The following is a 22,902-nucleotide window of genomic DNA, read 5'->3' as shown; positions in this document are numbered from 1 at the left end:
AGGGCAGATGTTGTAGTAGGAGTCTACTATAGGCCACCCACCCACGACAGAGAGGTGGACGAAATATTCTATAGGTATTTAGGAGAAATTCCACGATCGCTTGCCCTTGTTCTTGTGGGAGACTAACTTCCCAGACATCTGCTGGAAATACAGCACAGCAGAGCAAGACCAGTCCCGGAGATTCCTGGAATGTGTGGGAGACAACTTCCTGATGCAACTGGTGAGAGAACCGACCAGAGAAGGTGCCCTGCTGGATCTCCTCTTTGTGAACAGAGAAGGACTGGTGGATGATGTGGCGGTCAGAGGACGACTAGGGCACAGCGATCATGAAATAAGAGTTCTCTATTCTTAGAGAGGCCAGGAGAGGGCTAAGCAGGACTGACATCCTGGACTTCAAAAGGGCTGACTTTGTCTTGTTTAGGCACCTGCTTGAAAGGATCCCTTGGGAGACGATCCTGAAGGGTATAGGGGTCCAGGAAGGCTGGACACTCTTTAAGAAGGAAGTGTTAATGGCTCAGGAGCAGGCAGTCCCCAGGTGCTGTAAGAGAAGCCAGCAACAGAGAAGACCCCCCTGGCTGAACAGGGAGCTTTGGTTGCAACTCAGGGAGAAAAGGAAAGTTTACAGCCTTTGGAAGAAGGGAATAGCCACTCACAGTGATTACAAAGAGGCTGTGAGGCTATGCAGGGTGGAAATCAGGAGGTCCAAAGCCCAGCTGGAAATTACCCTGGCTTCAGCAATCAAGGATAACAAGAAATGTTTCTATAAGTATGTCAACAGCAAAAGAAAGACCAGGGAGAGTCTCCATCCCCTGCTGGATGCGGGAGGGAACATGGTAACAAGTGATGAGGAAAAGGCTGAGGTCCTTAATGCCTTCTTTGCCTCAGTCTTTAATAACAAGACTAGTTGTATTGAGGGAATCCAGCCTCCTCAGCCAGAGGACAGAGACTGGGAGAACAACCCCCCCCACAATCCAGGAGACAGTCAGTGACCTACTACATCCATAGACATACACAAGTCTGTGGGACCAGATGGGATACACCCGACGGTGCTGAAGGGGCTGGCTGGGGTGCTCGCCAAGCCACTTTCCATCATTTACCAGCAGTCCTGGCTGACCGCAAAGGTCCCAACCAGTTGGAAACTGGCCATTGTGACACCCATCTATAAGAAGGGTCAGAAGGATGATCCGGGAAGTTACAGGCCTGTCAGCTTGACGTCTGTGCCTGGGAAGCTGATGGAGCAGCTCATCCTGAGTACCATCACACAACACATGCGGGACAACCAGATGATCAGGCCCAGTCAGCGTGGGTTTATGAAAGGCAGGTCCTGCTTGACAAACCTGATCTCCTACTACAGGGCGACATGCTTATTAGATGAGTGAAAGGCTGTGGTTGTAGTTTACCTTGACTTCAGTAAGGCCTTTGACACCCTTTCCCACAGCATTCTCCTGGCAAAACTGGCTGCTCGAGGCTTGGATGATTGCACGCTTTTCTGAGTAAAAAACTGGCTGGATGGCCAGGCCCAAAGAGTTGTGGTGAACGGAGTTAAATCCAGTTGGCGGCCAGTCACAAGTGGTGTCCCCCAGGGCTCTGTTTTGGGGCCACTCCTGTTTAACATCTTTACTGATGATCTAGACGAGGGGATTGAGTGCACCCTCAGTAAGTTTGCAGACGACACCAAGTTGGGTGGGAGTGTTGATCTGCTCGAGGGTAGGGAGGCTCTGCAGAGAGACCTGGACAGGCTGGAGCGATGGGCTAAGGCCAACTGTAGGAGTTTCAATAAGGCCAAATGCCGGGTGCTGCACTTGGGCCACAACAACCCCCAGCAGCGCTACAGGCTTGGGGAGGAGTGGCTGGAGAGCTGCCAGTCAGAGAGGGACCTGGGGGTGTTGACTGACAGCCGGCTGAACAGGAGCCAGCAGTGTGCCCAGGTGACCAAGAAGGCCAATGGTATCCTGGCTTGTATCAGCAATAGCGTGGCCAGCAGGGACAGGGAAGTGATCTTACCCCTGTACTCGGCACTGGTGAGGCCGCACCTCGATGACTGTGTTCAGTTTTGGGCGCCTCACTACAAAAAGGACATTGAATTACTCGAGCATGTCCAGAGAAGGGCAATGAAGCTGGTGAAGGGTCTGGAGCACATGTCGTACGAGGAGCAGCTGAGGGAACTGGGGTTGTTTAGTTTGGAGAAGAGGAGGCTGAGGGGAGACCTCATCGCCCTCTACAGCTACCTGAAAGGAGGCTGCAGAGAGCTGGGGATGAGTCTCTTTAACCAAGTAATAAGTGATAAGACAAGAGGTAATGGCCTCAAGTTGCGCCAGGGAAGGTTTAGACTGCATATTAGGAAGCATTTCTGTACAGAACGGGTTGTTAGGCATTGGACTGGGCTGCCCAGGGAGGTGGTGGAGTCCCCATCCCTGGAGGTGTTTAAGAGTAGGGTTGACATGGCGCTGGGGTATCTGGTGTAGTTGGAAACTGCCAATGCTACGTTAACAGTTGGACTAGATGATCTTCAAGGTCCTTTCCAACCTAGATGATTCTGTGATTCTGTGAAATTAAAGCATTTGGTAGAACTGGCAGCACAGAAAGCACATTTGCCAAGTATACTAGGTAAGCATATTAAGAAGGATGACTTCAAACTATGTATCCTAATCCTCAGTCTTTACCAATTGAGCACTTCAAGGTTGTTTATCAAAAGGAGTTGAATGAAGTAAGCTAGTTTAAAGAGCATTTGCTCTTGCAAGGCCATTTTTTAGGTCATGGTCTAAAAAGCCACACTGTAACCAGTGCACAGGAGTAATAAGCATAACAAAGCATACAGAAAAAGTGTAAAAATTCAAAGTGATTTACTTGCAAAATGTCTAAGAAAACAAAACTCCCATAGGTTTAATCTAAATATCCTTGTTCCTGATACAATTTCTTTTTATCTAGAACACGTAGCAATAAAAACATTTTGGATTCTTTTTAAAGTAATAGTCCCATTTATATTGTAAGTTATGTTGTATCATTATTTCAAATCTTTAATATTCTTAAATTGTATGCACATTTCTCACCCTGATATTGGTGGTTATGATACAGTTTTTGCACCATTCTTGTTTGTCAACATACATTCAAAAGTCTTACGTTATAAAATCCTTTAGTTAAAAAAAAAAATTAAAATCTAAGTTTCTCTCTCTAAAATACTCAAATGAATAGATGATGCATAGTATATTTTTAAGGCCAGAGAAGAGTGTCTCATCGTACCAAACCATTAGAGGAGAAACTGTTTTAGTGCATCAAAAAAAACCCCTTAAGCATAAAGTAGATAAACCACTGTGTAAATGAACTAACAAGGAAGCTTTACAGATAGATTTGATATTAGTGAATCAGAGGTAAATGTCAACCCAAACAGTAATACCATCAGTCAATGCTCATGATTGTGAAAAATGTTCCAGTTACAGCAAATCACTTCCTAGCTTCTATATATAAAAAAAAGTTGTTTTGTAGGGAGAGACTTGGTCTCTGGAGTCCTAATTAAGAGCTGTTTTACTATAGAAAAGTCATGAAAAATAGTGCTACAGGTTCATGTAGGAACTAATCTCCATTTAAATCAATAGATTTGAGTTTAAACCAATTTAAAATGAAGGAGGAAGCAAGAAAATGATTGTTAGCAACCTGAAAAGCAAGACCCTACAATGCCATAAAACAGTAGGTATTTGTGCTATGAAGGATCCCAAGGACCTAAAATGCTATTTAAGGGCCCTGGGGATGGATCTTAATGTCTATTCTAGGCAAGAAAGCAGCTACCTTTGCTCGTCTAAATCTAGACAGACAAATGGATGCACCTTTCAAGTTAAGAAGAGAACATGGAAACACGTTCACTGAAGAACTGGCACAATGCTTTCCCATGTCCCACAGGGTTTCCCTAAGTGCAGGGCACAGGCAATGAGCAAGAGAAAAGAAAAATAAATATTTAAAGGAACAGAACAATTACGGTTGTCCACAGCTTTTCTTCAGGGACAGGATGGAAAACAAAGACAAAGGAAAATGAATGGATGTACAGACAAAACAGTTTTGTAGTGGTAAATTCAACTGTTATTTTCAGGAAATATGTGAATCTAAGCTGAAGTGAAACGTTGCCCAGTGGGTAACAGTGGTTGCTTTATTTTCAAGGTGAGATAAGAAGGTTCCTGTAGTATTCTAGAAGTCTTATAACAACTTCTATTAGTCCTTATTTAGCAATTGAGGCAGTCATCTCAAATCTTAAGCCTTTTTGTTATTTTTTAGGGGGTTAAATTGACAATAAAGATTTTAGTCTGATACAGGGTTTTTATTTTGGATTTGTTTTGAAATCTTTATATTAGAGGGGACAAAGATCTGTCTCCAAATATTTTTCCACATACTTTCCTGGTTTTAACTTAATATTAGATGCATATTGTGCTTCAATGTCACTACAGTTACAAACAAAAATACTTCAGTACAAATAGAAGGTTTTTTTCCTATTATTTCCAATAATAAAATTATTATTGGAAAACTTCCACTATTTAATATAGGCACACATTGTGAATGTTTGGGGCTTTCAGTAAGTGTCATTTATGTTCAGATAGTCAAATGTGTATTATCTATGTCAACATTTTCATGGAAGTTTAGCTGTGGCAGAGGAAACCCTTAAAGAAGCATGACTTGTGCCCCTACTAAAGCACTGTGCTGAAGAACTTGTAATTTTCATGATTTCCTAAAGTCATTATGAAATCTTCTAACCAGTACTGTATTCTGGCCAGTCTCAGTATTAAATCTCGGTCTGAAACAGGAGTTGGGTTGAACAACCTACAGCTACGCTAGGATTGTTGCTCCCTACCTGCTTTGAAAGCAGAGGATTTAGACACAGCACAAGCTTCAAAACAATTGCTACTTTCTCACTATTACTATTAAACAAACTGGCCTTCCAGAGTGTTCATTCACTACAGCAAGACGTTTATCATTATCATGCTTACTTTCAGCCAAGCATATGCTGATTTTCACTTTCTAGGTTAAGTCTTCATGCCAGACAGGCACACCAAGCCCCAGACATTACTTACAAAGCTGCACAAAAAAATTAAATACAGACCAGAGGAAAGAATGTTCCCAATGGTTTTGTTACTGGAATGACAAAATTTTCCTCTTCACATTTAAGTTTGCATATATCATTGATTGCCTATACTGGGATATAAGCAATTGAGAAGGAAAATAAAAGCGTTCAGTGAAAACTAAATATCCAAAAACATGAAAAAGAACAGCTTCCTGGATTTTTGCAGTGTTTCCTTATCAATACCTGTAAGAAGGACAGCAAACCATCCAGTATGAAAAATGAGAAAGATGGAAGAAAATCACCACTGTTTGGTGTCCAATGGGGTACGACTTTTCTCAACAAGAATCTGCTTGCACATATGGAGTACAAATGATACTCCGACACAAGTGTAATTAAACATTATTCCAGGTCTTTAAAGGGAAATTCCAGGATAGATTTGAGAATACAGATTTCCACTCCTGATACATCATTTTTTAGAAGCGGTTGGGTTTCTCCTAAGGTGAGCAAAGCACTGAGAAAGCAGCATGTTGCTTTGGTGTCTTTTTCAGAAAAACAAGGTACAAGTGACACTTAAAGGACCTCGGAAAGCACAGAGGCACCTGGAGTGCCTTCTCCAAGTGTTGTGAAAGGAGATTTCCACTTCTCCCCCCCACAGGAGGGGAGGCTTTCTCTTCCTCACCCTCAGTATTTGCTCAAAACTGAAAGTTAAATAACTCATTTGTCACTGTATTTGCCTAACTAGATAGCATGCTGCAACATGCATTTTAAGTACACTGGACTGAAAGCATTCTGTATTTATATGTGTTCTCCTTCAACATTTCTTATAATCTTTTCACCTTTTACATATAACAAAGTATAACATAGTTACTTAAACATTTGCAGTACCCAAGGATACACAGTATTAATTGCTCAATCCACCTGCATTGACACACTGGATTTAACTTGCCACATTGAATTACTGACCATTTTTCTAACTTTACCAAGTCAATCTGAGGCAGAGCCAGCTGCAGTTTAGCTGGCATATTTTTTAAACACCTGCTCCCTTAACTATTGTAGCATCACTAGCGTGAACGGAAGCACACACATTGTACTTTGCACATTTTGGTGCCTGACTACACAGTTCATAAATATTTCATTAACTCTTCCTCACTCTTGGGAAAAATGTCTGCATTTTATTGGAAACAATAGTTTTACTAGTATAGCATATACTGAATTGATTTGTTCTGTACTGAAGTTGCATTAATTTTTTTTAAGAAAACCCACAAACATGGTATTTTTTAAATGTTCTTCTAATGCCAAGGAAGAGAACATGTATCAGTACAGACATGCTTAAATCAAATGCCACCATTGCCTTATTAACGCTCTTCAGTTTTTTCATTGGAAAAAAATATATTTTTAAATGGAAGAAAGGCAATAAATATATCCAACAATCCCCTTCAAGTTGATAATACAAAACATTTAACAGTAAAAGTTGAAGGCAATGTTAAACTAAATTTTCTATAATTTTCAAGTGTTTCATTGTCAGAAAACTGAGATGGTCATTTACAGCATGCTTTCAGCCTTTTTTCCCCATGAGACTATCACAACAGCTATACAGAACTTGTCACACCACATTACAGAACTGATTTTTACTATAAAGTAAGGATTATTTTGCAAAGAAATTAAAGAACATGAATATGGTAAACGGCATCAAGCATAAATAGCTTCAGCATTTTGTATAAAACTCAGAACACCACAACTTTCAAGACGACTACATGGAACTGTAACTTGCTGATTAAATAAGATTAACTACTGAATGTTCTTGTAGCAACAGTGCTTAAGAAGCAATGCAACAGTTGTATTTTACAGTTTATGAACAAAAAGGAAGTATTGCTAAGTTTTCCTATGTCCCTGCTTTGATAGTAGGATGTGCCTCCTATCTCTATGATTTGTCCTTGCTTACCTCGTTAAGCCCCTGCTCTTCACTAAGAAGCAAGGAAACATAATTCAACTGATTCCAGATTACTTCCTGACAATTAATAACTAAGCACAGAGCTATCTTTAGTAAATTCAGTTACCCTAAAAAGTTTAGGAGAGTAAAAGAATAGAGACAAAAGACAACCCAACTGTGTAAGAGAAAGCTCACCACCTGACAAACTTGCAGAACAATAATTAAAATCCTAGTCCAAATTGTAAATCAGAGTAACCTGAGCTAGAGCCTCACACATTTTTAAGTTATTTCTGTTACAGTTAGGAACCACACTGATTTTATTTTCTTGTCTTATAATACATCTTACAGACAGAAAAACAATGCATATTACCTTTCATACTAAATCTTTATAAAAGCATTTATGCTTCAGACTTCAGCATTGTGATAAATACTGTGGATGTAAGATGATGTCAGATCGTTTTATTTCCCTGACAAGCATTCTGTAGATGAGAAAAGGAAAGATTTGTTCCGAAGATTACTTACCCATGAAGTTCAGATAGCTCTCTCCTCCAAGTGCATGAGTAATGAGACGAATCATTTTATGAAGCTGTATTCCACGATCAATAACTGGAGTAAGAGGTGAGAGCACACTCATGTTTGTATACATCTCTGCATCCATCAGTCGAAACGCCAATGTCTTATCACCAACAAGTGCCTATAACAATTCAAAAAAGTGTAGAAAACCCTTGGGTGTACTGGAAATGTTTCTAACTTTTTTTTTAAAGCAGGTGCTCTATATCATAAGGGAAGAACTTGGAAGATTGGCAAGGAGTTAAGAACATGGCTCAGTGTGCATGATATAGTCCCTGTTCACAAACAAAACACCCTGACACTGCTGCTCATCATCAGGTCACAGTGACCCTAGCTTCTGACTACTGCAACTTTGTATTGCGTGATGTGTAATCATGTGGATGTGATGTATATAATCTGCTGCCAAAAAGAGAAAGTATGTAAACTGAGGCAGGGACATCCCTGAGCTGAGTTTCGATTGGATGCCAGACACAGCTGTGCATTTATATGCAATCAAGAATGTGATTGGTTTTCTGTGATTTCACATGAGAGAGAAAAATAAACTAGTAATTCCGTCTAAAAAGAGTGACTGAATTACTAACTTGCTAGTGCTTACTGCTACTTGAGAAGAGCCACACAAATGCCATATGTAACAAGGATTATTATAATATATTAGCATGCAGGTAGTTGAAAATGTTTTGGAACTTTTGTATGTAAACAGCTAATTTTTGTTCAATTAGCCCAATACTTATTTTATACTCTATGAAAACTCCCTACATTTCAGAGAGACACATGAGTTGTAAAGAAGTCTAGCTGAAAAGCACCATCATCCTTTAGTTTTCCAAATAACAACGTAACAGCATATATAGATGATTCCCTCAAGTAAGAAAACAATCTTTTAAAAAAAAATCCTATGCAACAATGGCAAGACCGAAGACTGCAATTAATAACTGCAAGGAACAACTCTTTTCTGGACTCAGAATGTGGCACTTGTTACTGTCCCCTATTCTATCCATCAGAAAAGAAGGTAAGTGTTCCCTATTCATGTTTTCTATGCCAGCCATGATATGTTAAACTTACCCTTCCTGCTTCAACTATCGCTTTTCTACCCTGAAGAGTCTTAGTGTATTTAGGTTTCTTCTTATGAAAACCAATCCACACCTGCTATTATTCTTACCAACTCTCTCACAGCATTTTTTTCAGTTATGCTGCATATCCTTTGAGATACAGGACCAAATCTGCCTTCAACACTCAAGATGCACACAAATCACGAAAGCCTACAGTTGCATACTGATTTTGCTCTTTGTTCTCCATTCCATTCTACTAATTCCAGTACTATATCTGCTTTTTTGACAGCTATTAGCATTGAGTTGCTATTTTCATGCAATTCCTATAACCATGAGGCCCTGTATTCTGTCTGGTAATAGTCAGCTCATAGTCCATTATGACATATAAGGAAGTAGAATTGTTTCAGCCCCTCATGTGCATCACTTCAAGTGTCTTCAGACTGAATTTAATTATACTCCCATTTTGTTTCTCTATCCTATTTTTCAGATATCATCCTGGTGTACATCTGAAATTGTCTTTTCAAATTAAAAGTAAATAGATCTTCCTCCCAATTATGAGATTGTAAAACAAAAATACATGGTGATATGGAAGATAACTAAATTGATAAAATCCAGCATGAAACAAAAGAACAGCAATAGCATTGTTGTGTCATGCTTTAGGATGAAGAATCAGCTTTTATAAAAGCAAATAACCACAGAATAATATGCATTTCCAAGTAATACCTGTAGTTCTTTACCAGGATTGGGACTCTTCTCTCATGCCTTAAGTGAACACTGTGTAACAGTCTCTGGGATAAGAATGTAAATAGGTACACAAAATGAAGCTGATAAACTCAGAATTCTCTTTTTAAAACAAAACATAGGCCTTGTTTTGGACACCTCTGTTGACTTTTACTATAGAAGGTATAGGAAATAGAATATCAAACTTATGTAGAGGAAGAAGTTGAAGGTAGGTTATTTAAACCTTTTAAACTCTCAACCAATGTGTCTTCTGATTCTTCAGAAACAACCAATACAAAGAGTGTGGGAGATGAGTGTTATCCAAACTCTTCACTACTACATTTTTCTGTATACAGAACCATTACAATTGCTGTGTTTTGAACAAAATTGTTAATTTATTTCATTTAGATCTCAAAAGAGGACGTTTGCAATCCTTTGGGAGAGGAAACATTTTCTTGAAGGTAATACAACAGTCATAAAACTGATTCAATGAACAAATATGCTAAATTGTGATGTTGTTTACGCTTATCATAAATTGTGCTTCAGCCTACTTTATGGAAGCCAGATTTTCAAAGGTATGGATTATATGCCTTCCTATGTCCTATGACAGGAAGGCAAAACAAGAAGCTAGGACTCATTTCTTAAAAACAAAATAAAACTGAAAAATAACAACACTCACCCACTCCAAGCAGGATTCCTCTATTAAAAAGAAGGATCAAAACAAACACAAGAAAACCAATCAAAAAACATGAGTAGTTCAGATCTACCTATGCCAGAAACTGTTGCCTATCCTTCTCAACTCTTGCCTCATTTTTAAAAACAAATCCCACCAAACCTCTAAACTTCATCTTTTACTTGCTTATATACAAATAAACAGATAAAATACCTGGTCATGACTTTCTGCATATGCAATGTATTTTTCTTCATACCGTCTGTTTGTTAATGTATGCACAATATTGCCCATATTCCAGTCTTCATCTTTCAGCTCCTTAATTATCTACAGAAATAAAGGAAAGATCATTGAAGTTATCGCTGCTTTAACTAAAAGCACATTACTACCTTTCTCACTACCTTGGCGCAGAAATTTCCAATAGATTGTGAACTATATTATTTTGGTTCTCCTATTCCCAAGTTTTGAAGTGATATGCTTTCTCTGATAATCCAAAGAGATTTTTTCTTTTGAATTCCACTACATAAATATTATAACTAGAACACTTTGTTTCTCCTGTACTTCCACGTATAAGCATAGACGACGAGACTTGCCATCTATCATGTAAATTCTCTGATATAGCAGGCAATCTGATCCATCAGAGCTGCAAGAAAGCATTGCACCGAAAACTGTGAAGAAGTATGTGGGCATACACCTACCTACATATGATACTGAAAGAAGTCCTGTATTTCTAGCAACCCTGGCATATGGCAAGCTTTCAACTGTAGTTTAACCACTGGGCTGCATGGTAGAGAATGGATCACTGCAAGTTAGTGCTATGCTATTGCCGTGAAATAGACAATAACGTGAGAAGGTGCTTAGTGCAGGGACTTGCATGTTCCCCTGATCAGTGAATTCCTGGTCAGTTCCAAATCAGTTTCAGTGCCAAAGCTTCGTAATACAAAACAAGCTTTACATTTTTTTGCCATGCTAGTGCTTGATTTTTAGCAATTTAAATTAAAAACACATCAATAGGAATCTTCTGCCTCATATGACACTATTTTCTCCCTCTTGTAAATCTAGCTCAATTTCAGTTAGTCTGTTCTTTTTCCTATAGTACTTTATAGGCCTCCATTGATCACTATACCTTAAATACATATAAGTAAATATATAGACATAAAAATGAAAGTGATAAAAAGGCAGTAGCACTGAGATGGCTGGTATGATGCTGTAAAATTTAATGCTGGGATTGTAACTGGCCATGTACTCCCAAACAGCCTTTTTTTTTCCACTCCACAAATTCTGGCTCTGAACACATTCAGGTCTGTATGCAGCATCATATTATGTACTACATTTATCTTTAATATGAACTTCCAAACTAGTACAGCCACTGTTATGACAAACGGCTTATCTTACCTCTACAGATCCCTCAGAATTAGTTCATGGAACCCTGGAGATCCTTCAGGTTTAAAACTCATTTTAGGAAGTTGCCTACAAAACTTGCTATTAACAGGTACATACTTAAAAGCTGGAGAGAAATGAGAGATAACAGCTGATAGACTCTGTTTCTAAACTTTTCCCTTCCGATAGTTTCAGCTTTTTTTTTGCCTCAAGAGATGTTGTAACAAACTATGTGCATCACCTCTTTCTCAAACTCAAGGTCTTCTGCTGTGGTTGCTTATTTGCAGTTTCCTCAGCTAAAAGTTTCCGGCCTGCATCACCCTATGTTCTTGTACAATCAAAATATTCATAAATAACTGGAATCTGCTGGGAAACAGTCTAGACTATCATAGCTGAATTTACAGCCACCACCCCGTCAGCATGCCAAGCATCTACCTGTTGTCTCACGGTAAGTACACACTTAAGCTGGAAGATTTTTTTGTCCAGGTAAAGAATGAACTTACTGCAGGATAGGTACATTTCCTTCCTGAAAGATTCAAATTAAAATAAGCAGACCACACCAGAGATTGCTAAATTAGATTATCCATCTTCTACACTCAAAATTCTATAGTCTGTTTTTTTTTTCTTTGCAATTTTTTCTCATTTTTTTCTTTGCATTTTGCCTACCTACCACTGTCCTAAAGTGTGGTAAGGAAGTTGAAGGTGTAACAGAAAAAAAACCCCTCATCACAACAAGGTGTTTCTTGTTCCTACAAAAATATGAACTCTTGCTGTATTCCCAGATCTAAGTTTCTCCAAAGTTTAATGATGCTGTCCCTGTTGGAAAAGCTGGCAAGTTTGTCTTCTGAATGAAGAGAGGTCTGAAACCTGTTTTTCAATTGGCCCCTCACTTCCTAGTTACAGAAGTGAAAGATGCTGAAGTTAATTTGCTTTTTATTTTAAGCTACTCACTATATTTACTGAAGCATTAATGCTCATATAAAACATTTATTGGTTTCAGATCATTATGATAGCCTGAGGGATTTGGATGCAATCTTCTATCTAACTGAAAAACATTCTCTAAAGCAGCAGTAAAGCCTTTTGAGATCGTTTAGTGTTTTATTCCTTTTCTTGTGATTCTCCATATTAAGGCAAAGGTGGTTTAAATCCTTATTGTAGTCATCATATATTAGTATATTATTGTTCTTGAAGAGCATTTACAGATTTTTATTATTCTTTTTGTAACCCCACTGCTGGCATTTGTATAATTCACTTAAATTTACTTTGGTTAAACTTTCAGCTCTGTCTATGTTCAATGCTAATCACTATGCCAAATTTCAGGAGTGCTCGTTGCTTATTTTCAGGGTGGTGGGTTTTTTTATCTTTATATGCATATGGTTAACTTACTATCTACCTGTTCACATTCAATAGAAACTACACATTCTACAGCTGTTGCGAGATACAGGTTATTTAAAAAAAAGTCTATTTGCATTGTATGAAGAAAACAAGCATCAGCTAGAATGCAAAGAATAGCCCCTTAACTTACTCATCATCTGAAAGCTACATATTATCTGACAGCTCTCATTTTAGTCACTAATACCTGTGCTCAATCCTGTCAGAATTTGTTTTAGTAGAACATTAACAGAAGAGAGAGTAAAATTTGTCTTAAGATTCAGAAGTATTACTGTACATAGAGAAACAACCACTTTGAAAAACAGAATGTATTTTTAAAAAAGTTCTCACCTGTATCCACTTATCTGGAATAGCCATAGCAAGTCGATAATCAAACCCTCCTCCTCCCTCTGCAACAGGACGACAAAGAGCTGGCATTCCAGAAACATCCTTAAATGAAAAAACGCAACATAATTTGCATAGCATTGCAATTACTAGTTCTGATTTTCTACCACACAGTAATACTTCCATACAAACAATCTGTAAACTACAAAGAGCTTCAGAGATTGTCCTGGGTAAAGGAGAAAAAAAAAAAAAGAAAATCAGTGTGATTACTACACCCAGATTTGCTGTTTGAATGCAAAAGTTAGAGGGAAAAGTATTATGACTTTTCTCATCAAATACTCTACTATGAAATATTTTAATAGAGTAGATATTTGAGAGGGAAGAGACCTCAGTAGATGCAGAATCTGAAATAATTAGCTCTCTTGAGCTCCAAGCAATCAATAAAAAGTAGAAAGTAGTCAAGAGACAAATTAAATCTTCATTTTGTTTCTTGATATTTTGCATAAAGGGTGGCCTAAAAATAAAAGGCCGGATATAAAGTATAGTAAGGAAGAAAAATACAATCTCTACTCTTTTCCTAAATGCACAAAACCAAAACTATTGATCCGGCTAGGCCTAGTAAAGTTACATGCTCTTACTGCACAATTTTCCAGTTTTGTATTGGAGGCTGATCATCCTCAAATTCGTAATTCAGAGTTCTTAAAATATTTGACCATTTTATTAGGCAATTATGTCACATAGCGTTCTTTTTCTAAAGTTAGCTTATCTATACAGAGAATGCAAGTCTCCAGTAATTGCAAAGTATCTATCAGTACTCAATTTTACTAACTCTTGTCAGTGAGAAGCCATTCCACCACAATGGTTATGGATTAACATATACCTTTTGCATCTAACACAAGAGAATTTATGGAATTAAATTCTGACTAGAACCTGGACTTCATTAGGAAGCTCATTCCAGTTTTCTGGATTCAATCCAGGTTTCAATTCAATTGCTGCATTAGACTGTTGGAAAATATAGTTGCACTTGAAGGTCTACATACATACACATACATGCATACATACACCCCACCTCCCATTCTGACATAAGTAAGGAGACCGACCACATCATTGTGAAGCTCATGGATGGCAAGCTGGGGGTGGAAGGCAGGGCTGTCATCCAGAGGGACCCTGACTGGCTGGAGGAATCGATCAACAAGCAAGCTCAGGACGTTCAGCAAGAGCAATTGCCAAGTCCTGCCCCTGGGATGGACTAACCCCTGCCTCCACACAGGCTGGGGAGCAGCTCTGCTGGGAAGGCCCTGGGGCTCTGGGCTGGCAGCAAGCTCAGCCTGAGTCAGCAGCCTGCCCTGGCAGCAGAGGTGGCCACCAGCATCCTGGGCTGTATGAACAGCCAGTCATTAGATCACACAGATCAGCACAGATCACATCAGCAGTCATTGGATCACACAGAAAACTGCATCCACATTCCACTTGCTGTAAATACCAAATACTGAAGCGGAAATTTTTTCCAAACTTTTAGATGTTGTAAGAGGAAGGTCAATAGCTCTCCTAAATCAGTCAGAAAGGATAAACACAGACTAATGCTCTCCCCGTTATGCAGGACAAGATGATCTGAAACAAAAGCCTTTTCCCTGTGATGCTATGATGCCTACCTGGACAAGATCAGAGTCTCAGATTTAAGTAGCTCCTATCTACTTTAGTCACAATTTTGAAAGCCAGATTTTTGGGAAGTTAAAGTCCAAATTTAATACTATTTTTATCTATTACCTGAACACTAAAAAAAATTCACTGTTAGTTTGTTCAGTGTATTTTCCACCAAATATAAACAGTCAATGACTAAGCATTTGTTCAGACTTTAGTTTGAAATGAGTTGCATGTAAAAAAAGAAACCACAGCAGTAGGGGTTTTTTGCCTGCTTGTTTTTATATGTCAGGCACCATGTAATTTCACTTAACACTTTTTCTTCTCATTATACAAAACTTTAAGCACAGGCTTTATTTAGAAGGCCATAATGAAAAAGAAGTTATAGCCAGTAATACCTAAAACCTCAGAAATTACTAAGACAGTGACTATACAAATATTAAAAAGCTGTAAAAATTATCAGTTAATTAATTAAGGAATATAGTATAATTAGTTATGGCTACATAAAAACCATTTTTTTCATGTGGCACTCATTCCATCATCATTATAGGCAAGCAGACATTCCTCATTGCCTTTTGCAATTTTCAATTATGTCAATAGTTTCTCTTTCCCAAATTCTCCTTTAACCATGCAGCACATTGATCAATTCCATCTTTGGTGTAGTGACCTCCCCAGACAGAAAAATGATGTATTGAAACAGAAGCAGTTTACAACTCAAGCAAGAGAAACTGAAGACACATCTTATTAAAAAAAGAACTCTTAGGCCAGGTAATACAAGAAGACTGAACTCAGAATTTCATTGGTAAGAATGCTTATAATCTTAGACTACCTAGAAAATAAACAATTTTCTCTTCAAATAAGCCTACAGCTCAATGAAACTAATCTCAAGTTTATTAGTAATTACTCACCAGATGCTGGTTTTGATAGCTTGTCATTAAGTTTTTAGCAGGGGTTGTAATATAAAACTTTACAAGAAGAAACTAAGTTAAGCAGTATTTTGCTTTTTAAAGATAAACAGGGAACTCTTAAGCAATACCAAGTTTTATTAGAAAGCTGTATAGTCCCTAACAATACCAGAAAAATGCAACTTTTTCTTTTAAATGAAAAGAATTATTTAAATATAACAGAAAAATCCTCAAGGTTTACATGATTTTTCTTTTTTAGATAAAAAGGAAACGTCAGTGAAAACGTATCTATTCATAGAATTTTAATGCTCGGGTGTGTAGTACTATTAAAAATTCCATGTGCCAACAATAATTTTTTCAGTCAAAAAAAGTTTAATTGATCTCCATCAACTCAAGTAATATAGTCTATTTGCTCCCTCAGAAACATGGAGAAACTTAATACTGAATTTAAATTAGCATACACATTCAAGATTCATAAATTTATCACATTTATTTTGAAGAGGAATTGTTGATTATGCCATTATAATTCAAAATATGCAAAACCACACTAGGGCTGTTAATCTTTAGTACCATGAATCACTAGTGACAAATGGCAATCATGCAAAAGCAATAAACTAATAAAACCAAATCTCATTACAAGTTCAAGGAGATGAAGGGAAAAAGAAAAAAAAAATCTAAACATTAATTAATGATCCATTAATGCAGAGAAAATTCCCCAAGTGCATATTCCAGTTGTTTTCCCCACAAGGCAAAGTCTATCCGCTAATTAGTATTTCTTAGCTCCTGTCATTCCTTGAGCATCCGAAGTGTGACTTGATAATTAACAGGAAATTCACATCCCAAAGCAAACTAATCAATATTAATGCCATTGAGGATGGCAAATTCTGGTCTTACCTCTGCTATGGTTATGCATTCTGGATGCAAGAACTTAATCATGTGGTTGGCCAGCATTAGATAACACAAAGCATCTTCATCCACATGTAGGCCAAAATATTCATTGTAATCTCCACTGAACCCAGTGCCTAGTAAGACAGGATGTTTTAAAAGCCACAGTTACTTTTTTTAAAAAAAACCCACAGATTTTGCAACATGTAATTTTATAAGCACAAAATTTATTCATAATTTCAGATCTATGCATACAGTAGCACAACAAGATAATAGCAAACCTTAGAGCACTTAGTGAACTTTTATAGCATTATTTCCACAGCAACAGAGCTGCAAGAGGACTGCACAGATTAGAGTTGATTAAATTACTTACCAATCCCATGATGGTGATACAACATAGACGTGACACCATCAAATCGGAAGCCATCAAAGCGATAGTCTTCGATCCACATTCTCAAATTTGACAGAAGGAATCTCAAAACTTCCCAGCTGAAATAACATGAGTATATTTTATGAGCTTTGGAAACCTTGGGATCAACTAGAGTTCGTTACACCACGTTCCCCACTTGCATATACAGTACTTGTACAGGACATTTTACCTTTTTAATAACTTTTTCCCCATTTTTCATTAGCCTTTTTCTAACAAGTCTGTCTTCCTTAAGTCTTTGTCTTTTACTGCACATGATTTTAAGATTGCAGATAGGGGTTTAGGAAAAATTGTCAACTATCTATATAGACATCTAAATAGGTTAGTGTTTGAACACATATATTACATTTTAATACCCATACTTGCAACTGTACTTCCCCTTTGCCTCTCTAAAGATGTTTACACTCTGTGGGAAAAGGTCTTATAGAAATGAAAAGAAAATTATAATAGGTAAGATTTTGTCCCCAAAATTTTATGGATTTACAGTAATTTCTAGGCATAAGAAAAGCTGTTGTCCCCTGCCCCCCCTCCCCATTATTTACAAATCACATATCACCAGTAGATTACCAAATCACTTAATGTGTTGCAAATTTACACATTTAAAGAGTAAAGCAACTTATGGAGGTTGAGATTTTTTGAAATTCAGAACAACGAGAATGGGGTATAACACACACACACACAAACAAAGCACGGACATGAAATCAAAAATAGAAAAGCGGTTCCAAAGTGAGAAAGGATGTGGAGGTATTTGTGAACAAAATTTGTATTGAAGAATAAAAGAGTTTCAGGAACATTCTTCCTACTATTCATCACCTCCTCTCCCAGGACACTGGTCTCAATAGCTTCAAAGACCCCCCCACATCTTGTTTCTACCATTCACCCTTCATGCCACTACCCTCTGCCACCCTCAGCACAGGCTGCCTCAGGTGCATCTCCTGAAACCTATAGCCCTAAAGAGCTCACCTGTCTCAATCAGCCAACCACATGAAGCAGCAAAACTTTTTTTGCCCATGTCTTCAACACTTGTCAGTGTTATGATTTCTCTCTAATCAATTTCCCAAGATAGCACAACTACAACCCCACCTACCCCTGAGTTTCTGTTCAGAGAAGAGTGCAAGCTACACAGCAGCATGCAGGGTCTCACCCACCACCCTCTGGTGGGAGAGACGGAAAGGGTACACCTAGCACAAAGGACAGCCAGAGTCACTGTTGCAACTTCCCTATGCACGTGGCATAAGGCAGTGAAGGAGACCCTTTCTACATTTCACTTTAACTGATGTCAGAGGCAGTAGACTCATGAGGCAATTATGACACAAGGAACAAATTCCATTTTGAAAAAACAAATGTGTCCACCTTCCTTCCTCCAAAAAACTTCCACGCATGAAGGGTGTTTTGAATCTGGAGCTAGTGGTATTATATGAAAAGATGGGGAGGCTGTGGACACACTATAAAGCTGGTAAAATCCTGACCACAAACAGACAATTCTCATTTACTTCAGTAAGATCATATTTCTCCTTTTCTTTGCATGTACTGCACACGCCTGTGCACGTAATGACAGAAATATTACTAAATCAGAACGTCTAGATGCAAATGCATCTAGAATGCGAATGCGAATCAGTGTATTGCCCCAGTTCAATACCTCTTCTGGGTATGCATTACATAACAAGATTTTTTGTTCCATCCCCGTGGTTCCCTTGCCTCGACCCAAATCATCCAATTCACAAGTAACACTATACTAGGAAGAACTCAGGAGCTTGTCTACAGAACGTTGTATACATTTGTTATTTTCCAGGTGAGATTAAGCACAATGAATGAACAAGAGAGGATTCTCTGATAGTCAAAGGAATAGAAAGGTATCAAAACTGAACTGGCAAGCTATCACATAAAAATACAACTTTGTGCAAATGCTTGCTGTATCTTTTTCTGACCCATCATCAAATTTGCAGAAAGCTTTTTGCTGCAAGCTAAACACTGTGAGCAAAGTCAAAGCAGTAGCTGTATTACAATAAAAATATTCTCTCACACAGAATTAAAATAATGCATGTACAAAGAGTAGATTAATTGCTACAAGCACCAGCCAGACAAAAGTTATTTCTCCTCATTACAGACTGCTTGAATTTATAACCTTAAATTTCTTAAAATGGTGAAGAGGATTTGTACATTTGAGAAAACATACACAGAAGGTCCCAAAACAGGTAACAAATGTAATTTTTTCCACCATTGTTGACACTGAAGATTGATCTTTGGAAAGAGATGGAGAACCACTATGAAAATAAATTGTAATGACTTTTACATGAAAAAATGACTACAGATAAGAACAAACAAGATGAATTTGTTGAACCAAAAGATTAGTTAGCAAATTGATGAGATCAAAAACCTGAGTAGGAGCAGCAGATGTTTTCCAACCATCTGATTGCACATGGGAGAGAAGATTGTAAATAAATAAATAAATAAACATACATTAACTCTGATTCTACTCTAAACTTGGAAAAATTTAGTTTTAGGATAATTTCTAGGAAGGATGTCAAATACTAGCAAACATATTGACTTTTAGAGAGAACTACACAGCTCAAACACGAGCCAGAATAACAGGTTTTTTGAAACATGCAAATCACACAAACCATACAGAGGTTCATGATTTCATCCAAGTCAATTTGTTTATGGGAGCAGCAGCATTAGAAATAGAAGTTGACAGAAGTAACAAATAACTTTGCGGAATGCCAGAAGCCAAAATCATAGCATAATTGAAATACATCCACCAAAGAAGCCGTAATTCAGGAGTATTTCTAAAAGAAGTACATTCTTGTAATTTTACAGACAGATATGGAAACAGGATAGCATTCATTAAGAATGTAATTTCTTTTGGGCAAAAGCTATACCTTAAATTATATCCTAACAGTCTCTCACATTTTTGCATACCATAAAATTGAGAAAGTTCTTTCATTGCATGCATGATCTAAGAAAGAAAAATATATGCTGTATTATCATTAAGGAACAGAATGATTTACACTGTAAGAAATTTAAATAATTCAGAATTCACTCAGACATCATTCAAAACACAGAAGGTCTTGGCAGAGATGTCTTGCTGGTTTTTTCTCCCCCTTGGGGCCAACAGCTCACACATTAAAAACAGATTTCTCAGTTGAAGTAGTGAAGTGATCATATCTAGCTAGATGACCTGGTTTCACAAGGTGATGAGAAATACAACAACTTTGCTATACTAGGTCAGCAGAAAACCTGTGAAATTGCTTACAAGTCACACTCATTATTTACTTTTTAATGATTCACCAGAATAATTCTAAATACCAATCCATGATGAACATGAAATATTTAGATGCAAGCTATAAACACATTTAAACCAGTTAACTTTGTCACTATGGACAAAAAATTAATACTGGCTGTACCAAACAGTTTGAAGCTGCAATTCTTGAACCATATTGATGTTGGCATTCAGGAACTGCATTTATTATTATGTATTATAGAAAATGTATGGAACTGCTGACCTAATAAGAATCTAGACTTTTATGATGATTTACCTGTTTTCAATTCTTAGTGTTTAATTAACACATAGGATCACTGAATTGCTAAAATATTACTTTTCCCCAATTGTTTCAGCAGTTGACTGGCTTAAATTCCACCAATGGATTGCTAAACATAATAACAGAGAAACTGGCACTCAGTCTGATAATGCCAACTTTCAGTGAACCTGATCAAGTTTTCATAAAATAGTACATCCAGATTTGGTACAGAGATGTTCTTCCCCCCCCCCCCGCTAATCAGCATACACCAGTTTGCCTGTTATTTAGAGGCACTTAGATCAGAGTGATACAAAAGGGTAACAACTCTTATCCTATTTGGAAAACAACAACAACAACAAAATCTCTGCATTTCAACCTCCTTCATTTACATAGGAAAGTAATTCCTTGCTGTCATTTAGGTAATATCGTTGCCAAGACTCCAAGCCATCTCTAGCCATAAGGGATTGAGAAACAGAAGCAGTGCAGCAGGTGCCCCCTTTTTAGCCAAAGCACAATCCTGATTTACACTGCTAGACTTCTTTTGATATCTGCACTCCTAATTATACCGACCACCATTCTATGGGAACATACACATCTCTATTATTCAACAGAACCTGACAACAGCCATTAACAGATCAAAAGAGCTTTTGCTTGGTGATCCAAGCCACATTATGCCTCCAAAATGAACTGTGCAGACAACAAACACAAGAGAGCTATCCTCCTGGGGCACACAATAACCTGTGAGCAGCAGGGGTCAGCAGCAACATCTCACTTTCCCTGTACGAATCCCAAGAAAAGGCAGAGCAGCAGTGAATTAACTTTTTTACCCACAGCAACAACCACAGAAGCACTGATGTAGAGTGGTATTTTTTCTAGACTTAGGATTTCTGAGAGTGCATTGCAGGACTGTGTCCTGTACAGCCAGAAAAGACACAAGCCAGTCTATTCCAGCAATTTTAAGCTTACTCACATTTCAAAGTTAATATTTGGACACAAAATAACTTTTAAGGGAAAAGCTTATTCCAAAAAACAAGTAACACTAAGTATTAAGTAGTGGCACAAATATCAATAGGTGACAAGCTACAGGATACTAATGCTTTCAGTTTAATATACACTGAATTTTTAACAGTATTTTAAAATAAACAGAAGACAACTGACAAAAATCCTGAGGACAGAGTCCTCTCTACACTCCAACTTCCAGTTGAAGGACAATTTAGCTGGTAAAAGTTTTCAGAATGGCTGCAACATTCTTGCAGTATTCCTGAACTATTCTTCACAGTGTCACAGTATTTTGGATATTATTAAAATAAATTAATATGACAAAATTGATTTTTTTAACATCCCCACCATAAGCAACCAACCCAAAAGACAATCAGTGTGGTCATGATCCCTTTGGTCAAGCAGTTCAAGCCACTGCACTGTGAAGGTGATCTGGGGGTCAAGAGAGGACTTACAGGTTAAATGCGTAAGTTGCAAGGTCTCTACTTCTTGTCCATCACAATCCTGTACATGGATGAGTCTTGAAATGAACACTTTCAACAGCAGTAGATCTTTACGCACACAAAGCTTGGGAAGATTTTACCCGTACTGCATGGATTATAACTGCACTTTCTTGAGCAAGTTAATGGGAATAGTTCCCAATTCTCTCCCACTGCTACTAGCTCAATACTTCCTTAACAGGGAGCTCGGATCATTAAAGAAGATTTATCCGTATCCCTTTCAGCCATATCAATAATAAAGAGAACCACTTTTTTTACCCTGAAGCCTCTGACTTTAAAATAAATATTAGCTTTAGATTTATCTCCCTGAGCTTTATTCTCAAATTTATCAAATAATTTAATTACTACCCCACTGTCTGCTTCCCCACTTACTGCTTACAATCAATTGCTTATCACTTTACCTCTTGTTCTCTGCATTGTGAGGCTTTGTTTTAAAGAGAAATGGATCCATACCATGACCTTCGTTTCACTTGATCAGATTATGTTTGCTTTGCTACCTGTACAGAATTTTTAACACTGAAAGTAGAATTTGTACTCGGAGTTACAGAAAATATGTTGACAGTGCCAAACAAGACTTGTAAACTTTGATCTTTGGCCTGCAAAGCAGCTTTACCTTTTAAAGGACATGTCAAATGAGAAAAGCATCAAATAACACAAGTAACAGTGCATTACAGGTACCCAAATTTTATCTTTCCTTAAGGTCCAGTATGACACCGTAAACATTTTTAAAAGTTTCAATCCCCAATTAGATAGCTTAGTCTAAAAATTTCATGGCCAACTCTCCTTACAGCTAACGAAAAGTCCTCACTCAGGATTGACATTGCAAGTTCTTGGGATCCAACCATGGAACAAACAAGAATGGACATGGGTCACTGAAAGCAGATGAAAGGTTTTGACAAGCTATAATTGCTATGCAATAAAAATTTTAAATTATTTGTCTGCTTCGGTTCC

General features: G+C 37.7%; 1 protein-coding gene across 3 annotated transcripts in view; it reads right to left on the bottom strand.

Annotated features, from left to right (window-relative positions):
• The window catches only part of GBE1 (1,4-alpha-glucan branching enzyme 1), a 171,212-nt gene that overhangs the window by 56,619 nt on the left and 91,691 nt on the right, over positions 1-22,902 (bottom strand). For all 3 annotated transcript variants that reach the window (XM_074857885.1, XM_074857890.1, XM_074857899.1), the window contains exons 8-12: positions 16,881-16,996; positions 16,517-16,644; positions 13,083-13,181; positions 10,197-10,307; positions 7,497-7,668 (exon numbers count right to left, since the gene is read on the bottom strand). In XM_074857885.1, the coding sequence (XP_074713986.1) occupies positions 7,497-7,668; positions 10,197-10,307; positions 13,083-13,181; positions 16,517-16,644; positions 16,881-16,996 (626 nt within the window). The remainder of the gene's footprint in view (positions 1-7,496; positions 7,669-10,196; positions 10,308-13,082; positions 13,182-16,516; positions 16,645-16,880; positions 16,997-22,902) is intronic.

This window comes from Strix uralensis, chromosome 2 (assembly GCF_047716275.1).
Source record: "Strix uralensis isolate ZFMK-TIS-50842 chromosome 2, bStrUra1, whole genome shotgun sequence".
NCBI lineage: Eukaryota > Metazoa > Chordata > Aves > Strigiformes > Strigidae > Strix > Strix uralensis.
This window is presented reverse-complemented; position numbering and strand designations above follow the sequence as displayed.